The sequence below is a fragment of the Tachysurus fulvidraco genome, chromosome 4 (assembly GCF_022655615.1).
Source record: "Tachysurus fulvidraco isolate hzauxx_2018 chromosome 4, HZAU_PFXX_2.0, whole genome shotgun sequence".
Lineage (NCBI taxonomy): Eukaryota > Metazoa > Chordata > Actinopteri > Siluriformes > Bagridae > Tachysurus > Tachysurus fulvidraco.
The window spans coordinates 1,371,578-1,381,577 of NC_062521.1; the positions used below are offsets into that span (position 1 = coordinate 1,371,578).

Here is a 10,000-nt window from a genome sequence, read left to right on the forward strand (position 1 = left end):
GTTAATGATAAAATAATGTTATGTACTTTATCGATCACAACCTCCGTTTATACAGATTACACGGAGCCGCACGTACACGTTTTATTCACCGCGTTTGGATGCCAATGTAGGTTCACAAAGCCATGAGCATTAACAGTAAAGCAACATCCGCTATTGTTGTTGTGTTTGTGTTTGCCGCCGCTGCGCTAACGTCGCTGGGACACGTGACACGTATACAGTGACGTCACACTCGGCGCTGTGATGCTCTCTAGCCGGTGGAAAGGCAAACCGGTTCTTAGAAGGTTCGCCAGTGGAACCAACTTTGAACCAGAACTAGCGCTAGCTCTGAACCAGCACCCGGGTCTTTTTGGTGGAAAAGGGGCATAAGTGTGCGTGTGTCTGAGTGTGCGTGTGTCTGAGTGTGCGTGTGTCTGAGTGTGCGTGTGTCTGAGTGTGCGTGTGTCTGAGTGTGCGTGTGTCTGAGTGTGCGTGTGTCTGAGTGTGCGTGTGTCTGAGTGTGCGTGTGTCTGAGTGTGCGTGTGTGTGTGTGTGTCTGAGTGTGTGTGTGTGTGTGTCTGAGTGTGTGTGTGTGTGTGTCTGAGTGTGTGTGTGTGTGTGTCTGAGTGTGTGTGTGTGTGTGTCTGAGTGTGTCTGAGTATCTGAGTGTGTGTGTCTGAGTGTGTGTGTGTGTGTGTGTCTGAGTGTGTGTGTGTGTGTGTCTGAGTGTGTGTGTGTGTGTGTCTGAGTGTGTGTGTGTGTCTGAGTGTGTGTGTGTGTCTGAGTGTGTGTGTGTGTCTGAGTGTGTGTGTGTGTCTGAGTGTGTGTGTGTCTGAGTGTGTGTGTGTCTGAGTGGTTTGTCTGTCTGTGAGTGTGTCTGTGTGTGTTTGTGAGTGTGTCTGTGTGTGTGTGTTAAAATGAGATTGATATTTGAATTTGAATGACATCATAAACCAGAGATGACTTCAGGACAAATCTCTCATTAGTGTATTTTAGTGTAAATGACGTCAGAAAGGTCTCATTAACGATCGGGTTTCTTTTTTAAATCGAACTTTAAAAGGTCAGATTCCCAGCGCGTGTGAATCGAACGTGTCGTAAAAGTGAGCGTGACGTCGTGTGTGGAGTGTTAAGCGGCCGTCGCCGTCACCCGCGTGCTGTGGTTGCTTAGCAACTGCATTCACCTGCTGTTACTAAACTGTGCGCCGTTTGTTTCGATTTCAAATTCGAATCTAAGGGTCACGTAGACGGGGAAAAAACTCACAGAGTGACGGGAACGGCGACGAATTGTCCACGTTGGAGCTGTCTGTTAAATTTCAGACTGAAAATGTCTACATCGATGGCGTTAAAGTTAAATTAGCGGGCGCTTTGTGACGTCACGAGGCGTCGCAAAATGTGTGACGAGATTTCTCTTGGAAAATTCTACACAGATTTTTATCCTTTTAAATAATTAAGCTCGATTTCAGCAGAATGTGATTAGTGAAACTCATTCAGTGTGAGTGTAGAGGTCACTGTACTGTATACACACACACACACACACACACACACACACACGAGCACAAGATGATCTATAAATTCCTTTCTTTTCTGTCGTTCCGTGGGGTCAGGAGTGTGTATGGAAATCCCCTTGTGTGTGAAAAGGTCATGACCTCTAACTACTCCTCAGAGGAGTTCCCTTTAATGGGCCCAGATGGAGGGGAGTGTGTGGGTGTGTGTGTGTGTGTGTGGGTGGGTGGATGTGAGAGGTTAGGGTACTTAAAAATAAAACAATATTGAATACTTGAAATCAATATCAGGACTGAATCTGTGGTCTTGAGAAGAAACACGGTTCTCTGGTTCCTGTGAGTGTGTTAATGCGTCCTGAGCCGACTCTCGTCCTCTGTAGGTCAATGTGTACATTCTGGGAAGAACGTTCCTGGTGCTGGCTAGAGAACTCTGCATCAACGCTCCAGCCATAGGTAAACCTCTCTCACACGCTCACACACACGTGCACACACACACACACGTGGACACGCACATACACACATGCGCACACACACGCGGATACACACAGACACAGACACACACGCACACACGGAAATGAACACGGACACACACAATGCATCATATGGACCCAAATTCAGGTGTGTGTGTGTGTGTGTGTGTGGGGATGTGAATGCGGTGCTCCTGTTTAGATCTAGAGGGCGCCGTGACCCTGCATTCACACTTTGCTGCATCACTTCAGACACACACACACACACACACACACACACACCAGACCACTGAGATCTGCGTGATTTACTTCACATTTTATTTTAAGTAACTAATCTCTAATCTGCAGTTTTGCAGACATTTCCAGCCTCTGCGTTCTCAGCCAGCATGAAGTTATTAAAAAAATAAACAATAAATAAATAAAATACTTTAAAAAGATCCACGCTTTTCAGAGCAGTACAATCCAATGTCACCGTTCACAGGCAGAATTCACGTGATGGCAATAAAACAAAAGTTTAAATTAAAATATTTTTTAATAAAATAATAAGTTAAAAGATAATAAATAAGATTGAAGAGCATTTCTCTGAGTGGGAGAAGTTCTACTTAAACCTTCTATGACCCCTAGAATTCTTGAAATTTGGACCAGTCCAAATCCTCGTGTGTTAAAGATGACTTTGTGAATCTGTCCCACCTTCTGTCTTCTGTCCCAGACAACTCGGTGTCCTAGTTATTGAACTAGCCGTTCTCTTAACAGGTCACCCTTAAGATGTCCTCTGAAATGGACTGGGCTAAATCTTCATGTGTAGAAGAGAACTTGAGGAATTTACACTCCCTCATATGTTTCCCTCGGTCCAGAGAACTTAATCACTCGTCCCTCTTAGTGTCCTATTTCATTGTGTCCTAGTTACGTAATCATAAAAGACTGGTCCTCATGTGTAGAAGACTAGTTCTGGAATCTGCCCCGCCTCCACCCCTGTCCCGTTGGTGCTGTCTGATGAGCTCTGGAACTGGAAGGTGACTTTTCCGCAGCAGACCTCCGTCATTCCATCCTGTCCGAAGTAGCTAAGCTCGGTTCCGTCCAGAACGGCACTGACCGTGTAAAAAACGTCCGGTTCCACCTGCACGGGCTGCTCGAAAAACACGGCGAACGCTGAGCTCGAACCATCCGATACAAACTTGGTCAACCTCTGTGCAAGCATCTCTTCTTGCCTCTTTAACTCGATCTGGACGTCGTACTCACTTTCCCGTTCGCTGGATCCGTAAAGTCCGAGCCCGGCCATGAAAACGCGCCGATCAGCTGCGAACCTGATGCTGTCACATCGCCCTTGGTAACGCCATTGATTGCTCCGGTACGCAGAGGAACGGAATCTTCTGCATCGCTGAGGCTCGAGCCCCGTCCTCGGCGACACGGGGAAATCCAGTATCGGTTTCTCTGCTGCGGTAAACCAAAGGAAGATATCACGAGTCTCCTCTGGAGTCAAGAAGTCAAATTGCGCCACACCGTTAGCAAACTCTGCTAGTGTCATGGCAGGCAGACGTAAAAGGTGAAGCGCCTCGCCAAGTACGGCTCGCTTGTTCGCGGCGGTGGGGCACATGCCGTGCCGCCGACACTCTGCCTCAGCCCACGTCAGTGCCGCCTGCAACACGGCAGATTCTTTAGCGTTTAAGGAGTCACGTCGCAGGACGCTCTCTAGCGTACCCGTGTCGAGCTGGAGGAAGCCTTCGGAGCTTAGCGCGAGCTCAGCCTGGGCGTCGATGACCCGCCAACAGCTCTGCGCCAACTCTGACTCGTCTAGCGCACGACTGTGAGAAAGCAGTGCAAAAGCGTTACTCGCCTCCAGCCTCGACTCCAGGAAGCTTACGCAAGCGCTAACCAGTGCCGACACGAGGTACTTCTTGGCTGCGTAGAGCGTCCCCACGACCGTCTCTGCCTCCAGCTCGATCTCATCGCTGTACAGGTACCTAGAAGGACAACGGAAAGGAAGAAGACGGAGTTAAAAGACAGGGACCGGCCCACTGCAGCGTTCCAGAGTCGTCTGACGAAAGCCACAATCCCTGGTTCAGCTTTTATCGCACCAAGAGTTTTATAGTGCCTTAAAGGACGGGCTTTATAATGACCATAGCTGATGTGTTTCCTCCAGATAGAAAAGTGATCATCTTGTCCTGAGCTTCATTCTTGCTGCTCTAAGTCATCTTTCCTAACCATTTCAAGGCGAATCACACATCAGTCATGTATAATAGCAGAGAAATAAGAGGGCAGATCCGCTGAGGCATTAGTGCTCCAGCCTCAATTGCCGGCTGGACGGCATGGTAACGCTGTTATTTTTAAACCGGCGGTGATTAGGGAGTCTTACTTGAGCAGGATTAAAAAAGCAGCCGGTTCCACATCTGGTATCTGGATCTCGTGGTCTCCCTCGGCAAGGTCGCCATAAAACATGGCGCTGAAAACAGAGCTCCCAACAGCCAGGACGTACTGGATAGAAGAAGAAAGAAAGAACGAATGAACAAAGTGAACGAAACTCTCGCCTACTGAGGAAACTTCTGATTGTATAAAAACGCTGAATTTTTTGTTTCATATTCTGTCCGATTTGGTTTCACGGCGCAGTAACGTTTACTGAGGCGCACGTGGCGAAAGGGTGGAGCTGCAGACTTCCTGCAATTGAGTCAAATCAGGGATGAATTGTTTTTATTGCAGTCAAAGCGTGACCTGGTTGTTTTGGTCCACACCCAAAAGGACCACAGAGAGGAGACAAATATACAGTTAGAGAGACTTTGATGCTGAGGAAATGAAAGCTATTCATGATTTATAAAAAAAAGAAAAGAAATAAAGTCTCACCATCTTGTTTCTTTGTTGCTTTACAGTTCAGTGTAGCTCCAGTGTTACCTGAATGCTTACTACCGGATAGTCGAATTGGAGAGGAAGCACCAAAGGTCTCACTGTTCTGTATCAAATGACATCAGCGGCTAACTAAGTCTAATGTGGGGTCCTTTTCTGCCCCACGTGACCCGTTTCCACTGACCGACAAAATCTGAATGAAACCTGAAGGTGCCTTAAGCTCTTTAAACAAACCTTATGTGCTGGAACCTTCTGCGTTGCTCCAGGTGAGCCGACAACGAAGTGCACATCTGCCATGTGTTCGTTATTGAACATCACTGCGTTCCTGAACGGAGCAAGATCATAATACTGCTATTATATAATAATATTATTAGAAAGATAACGAGAGTTAAAAATGACGACGTTAACTACTAAAAAATGCTAAAAAATAAAGGAGCAATTGAAATCACCAATAGATAATAGAGATGCAACAAATAAACAAATATAAGCGTAATAATCATTAGAACATTATGGTCACGAATATTAGTAATAATGATTAGAATGTTGATGCACATGAACACGACTACTGCAGTTGGTCACTGAATATTAATTACACAATTAGACCTAATATTTATTAATAGTAACTAATATAATATCAGACGGACTGTATAAAGACTAGATAATCCTGTATTGGTCTCACAATGTGCATTGTTACAGCGGTATAGTGATGATCAGAGCTAAAGATGTAGAAATATAAACACAACACTTATAGGATTTAAAGTGTGTCTACATTATTGCGTTATTCCCACATAATACAGGGGATTACTGGGAGTGATGGGATAAACTGGGAGCTGTACAGTAATAATATTATTATGTACAGTGTTAATACCTGGTTCAGACATATAACACCTGTGTTTAGGAGAACATTATGAAAGTCATTCTGCCTGTCATGTAGGATGAGTGTATGAAGATGAGAGATTTGTCGGTACCTGTCTCTGAGGTTGGTGTGTGTGTGTCCCGGGTGTGTGTGTGTGTCTTCGGCGCTGCTCAGCGCGGTGTTGTCGCTCTGCTCCCCCGGGTTACGGCTCTGTTGCTCGGTCAGAGTCAGTGCAGCGGTGCCGGTCTCCCTGGTGACCTCCTCCTGCACTTCCTCAGCCGGCTTGATCTTCCTGAGGGACGCGGTACCGGCGGTCAGGCAGGTCGGCGCTCTGCCGGTGCCCTTTACAGTTTTCTGGGACTTTTTGAGCGCCGCCGGTAGAAGCAGGAAGAACGTGAGTCCCTTCATGATGCGGCCGTGATGTGCGCATGACTCCTCGGTTCTGAGCGTTAAACCCCGCGCTCTGCTCCGCTCTCCGTCCGCCGCGTCCAGCCGCACAGACCCGCTCAACAACGCCTTGTTTCTCATCGCATAGTTTTCGGGACAAATCCTTTCAAAACGGACACATAAATAAAATCCCTTATAGAGTCGTTTAGATTTAAAAGTTAAACGCGTCCGTTGTTATTAATAAACGAACTGACCGGTTATAAAGCTCCCGAATGCGGAGCTCCGGCGCTACGACTGATATTAGTGCTCCACAAGCCCCGCCCCCTGTCCCACCTGAACCAATCACGTGACGCGGTAATGCTTGCCTAATTTTGCATAGTTTATTCTACTGAACAGTGATAATTATTTGATATTGAAAACATTTTCGTGTTCAAACTTTGGAGAGAACGACATGAAAGCTAAATGTATGATGAGATGAGACGAACCTTTATTCGTCCTCCAATGGGGAAATTTCTCTGTTACAGCAGCAAAGAGAAAGAAATGCAAATATATAAAAATAATAGAGACATAAAATGTATAAATAGAGAGAAGAAAAAAGAGACCACGTGTATGTAGTTACACTAAACAGTATGCTGTGATGTTTCATCATGATTTCTGAGTACATGGGATTCAGTCTGAAAGAGGTTTCATCATTAAAGGATCCCATTAACACTGAATCGATCAATTACATGATTGTTATTGCATTGCTGCAGTAAATAGTATCAGTAACTATTACCAGGCCAAAATAATGATAAAATAGGTCAGTTCTGCTGCTTCCTTGCCATCTATATAGGCCAATATATGGGGCAAACCTGGATTTTTTTTTTTTTTTCAGACTTGCGTTGAATGCATAAAGTTCTTTTCCTTATTTTCTTTCTGCTTTACGGGACTTCACACGTCTGCTCGGTACCTTCGACTCCCTTCACGGTTCACCGTTATAAAATCATGGTCATGTGACAAGCGATGTAACATAATGCTAAGGGAATAAATGTGTGTATGTTTGTCTCCTTGTGGGACAAGGTAACGTACATCATAATACAAACACTGCAACAGAAGACAGTTTAATAAGAGTAGAAGCTGTTTGACCAAATAAAATACAATAGAAAACAATATGATGTGAAATAGTGTTGTGCATTAGTGACATCAAGGTTTTACTTCAAGGTGTCCTTGTGTGATACTTTACAATCTTCCCTCCCGTTCACATATTACATTACGAATGTAATTATATGTTTAGATTTAAAAAGATTTGCATATTTTTTTATAGATCAATCAAAAGGCCATTTGCCCTTTTCTGTTTCTCTGACCTTTTGTAAGCAATAGACCATGTATGATTTACACTGACAAGAAGGACCCTAAGACCAAATCCTATACTGTTTGTTTGTTTGTTTGCAGATCCGTGTCTGTACATCCCTCGCTTCTCCCAGATGTTGGAATTTGGTGAGAAAAGCCACGAGGTGTCCATGACAGCGCTGAGACTCGTGCAGAGGATGAAGAGGGACTGGATGCACACAGGACGGAGGCCTTCAGGGCTCTGTGGAGCAGGTAACCATGGCAACCCCTCCACCTATTGACGCTGACCTTTTTTTTTTTTTTACGGACGTCAGGTAGCAAAGAGTGTGAACGCCTGCTCACATGCGCATGCACACACTGCATACCAAAATACATGAGGACCGTGTGTTAATCACAGCTTCATACACGATAAACACCGACGTGTGAAGGATTCACATATGATCATTTTTACTATCTGACACCGAGGCCACGCCTCCTACAGTTTAAAGCTGATTTCCGTTCAAAGGAACAGTGCGCTATAAAAAAAAAAACACGTTCTATTAACATTCAGCTTTGTTGACGGTTCGTTTGTTGCGGCTTTCCTAGCGCGTAGCCGTCTGTACGAGCTAGCAGCCAATCAGAGCAAGTCTGGAGCCTGGAAGCAGTGTGATTGGTTAATTGTGTCAAACTGTGAAAACTCTCAATTGTGAGAAATAGTGTAAGATCCTGGAGTTACCCGCTTTTAAAAATGTCCCAAAGTGACGGAATATTCATTCATTCATTCATTTTCTACCGCTTATCCGAACTTCTCGGGTCACGGGGAGCCTGTGCCTATCTCAGGCATCATCGGGCATCGAGGCAGGATACACCCTGGACGGAGTGCCAACCCATCACAGGGCACACACACACTCTCATTCACTCTCTCACACACACACACACACACTACGGACAATTTTCCAGAGATGCCAATCAACCTACCATGCATGTCTTTGGACCGGGGGAGGAAACCGGAGTACCCGGAGGAAACCCCCGAGGCACGGGGAGAACATGCAAACTCCACACACACAAGGCGGAGGCAGGAATCGAACCCCCGACCCTGGATGTGTGAGGTGAACGTGCTAACCACTAAGCCACCGTGCCCCCCTTGATGGAATATTAATGATTACATTTATATTATTATTTTTAAACATTATATTTGCTTCATTCATCACATACTGTTTTGTATCTGTGCCATTTTTTTTTGTTCTCACGCGTAAAGCTGCTAGTTCTGTTGGAATTTCCGCACATTTTCTCATCTCTCACACGTATCTCTCTGAGCTGTAACGTTCCCCTCCTTTGCTGCCAGTTTTTCGTTTTTTGATCTCTCTCCCCTGTCATCGCTCTCTGTCCTGGTTTTCAGTCTGAATAATTCATGCGACGTGTTAATGTTTCATGAGCCGCACTCGGTGATGGGAAGAGCCAGTTTAGGAGAGTTCACATGGTGGTGTGAGACTTAAGAAAAGAGGGCGAGAGAGAGAGATAATGATGGGGCTTCTGTCCTAATCTTTATAGTATTGGCTTAAAGGAAATGTTAAAAAAAAATTTCCTTCCATCACCTCTCTTTCTCATTCATTTTAGAGGTGTGTGATTAACTGGTTGCTCATTTATGTTGCTCATCAGTAAACTGGATAGAAGTTCATTCATTCATCCTTTCATTCATCTTCTACCGCTTATCCGAACTTCTCGGGTCACGGGGAGCCTGTGCCTATCTCAGGCGTCATCGGGCATCGAGGCAGGATACACCCTGGACGGAGTGCCAACCCATCACAAGGCACACACACACTCTCATTCACTCACACACTCACACTACGGACAATTTTCCAGAGATGCCAATCAACCTACCATGCATGTCTTTGGACTGGGGGAGGAAACCGGAGTACCCGGAGGAAACCCCCGAGGCACGGGGAGAACATGCAAACTCCACACACACACAAGGCGGAGGTGGGAATCGAACCCCCGACCCTGGAGGTGTGAGGCGAACGTGCTAACCACTAAGCCACCGTAATTTTTAACAAAACAATTTTTTTTTTAATCGTTTGCAGCTCTGCTGGTCGCTGCCCGTATGCACGAGTTCCATCGCACCATCAAAGACGTGATCGGTGTTGTTAAAGTATGCGAGGCCACGCTGAGGAAGAGGTCGGGTCATCAGACACGTACACTAACCTGTCACCTGACATCACATGCTGTTTCGATGGCTAAGACCGCCTCTTTTCTGACACGCCTCTTTGTGCCATGATTGACAGGTTGAGTGAGTTCGAGGACACGCCCACCAGCGAGCTGACCATTGACGAGTTCTTGAAGGTGGATCTGGATCAGGAATGTGACCCGCCCTCGTTTAAAGACGGACAGAGGAGGCTTCGTCTGCAGAAGGTCACCCAAACCATGAGATCTGAGTTTATATCATCATCTTCATCTAATACACAGAAAATATGAACACATCATCACTTAAGTGCTATTACAGGCTGTTTGTCGGCTGTTATGGTCCAGTGTAGTACTTTAACCTATCAGTATGAATAGTTCAGTCAGAGATAAAGTGGACACAAAGACTCTGGACTATTTATTTAAATAGTGCGTTAGACAAGTGTTAAGCTCATGGAGCCGATACAGAAGTGTGTGTGTTTTTGTTTTGG

General features: G+C 45.6%; 2 protein-coding genes across 3 annotated transcripts in view; one reads left to right on the plus strand and one right to left on the minus strand.

Moving 5' to 3' along the window:
• The window catches only part of brf1a (BRF1 RNA polymerase III transcription initiation factor subunit a), a 35,378-nt gene that overhangs the window by 8,748 nt on the left and 16,630 nt on the right, over nt 1–10,000 (plus strand). For both annotated transcript variants that reach the window (XM_047812091.1, XM_047812090.1), the window contains exons 6-9: nt 1,859–1,931; nt 7,455–7,604; nt 9,413–9,506; nt 9,614–9,740. In XM_047812091.1, coding sequence (XP_047668047.1) covers nt 1,859–1,931; nt 7,455–7,604; nt 9,413–9,506; nt 9,614–9,740 — 444 coding nt within the window. The remainder of the gene's footprint in view (nt 1–1,858; nt 1,932–7,454; nt 7,605–9,412; nt 9,507–9,613; nt 9,741–10,000) is intronic.
• On the minus strand, nt 2,244–6,431 carry btbd6a (BTB (POZ) domain containing 6a). Its single transcript, XM_027167674.2, has 4 exons — nt 5,749–6,431; nt 5,015–5,105; nt 4,299–4,417; nt 2,244–3,906 (listed from the first exon to the last, which is right to left on the minus strand). The coding sequence occupies exons 1-4, from the start codon at nt 6,162–6,164 to the stop codon at nt 2,874–2,876; spliced, it is 1,659 nt and encodes a 552-aa protein (XP_027023475.2). The 5' UTR covers nt 6,165–6,431; the 3' UTR covers nt 2,244–2,873.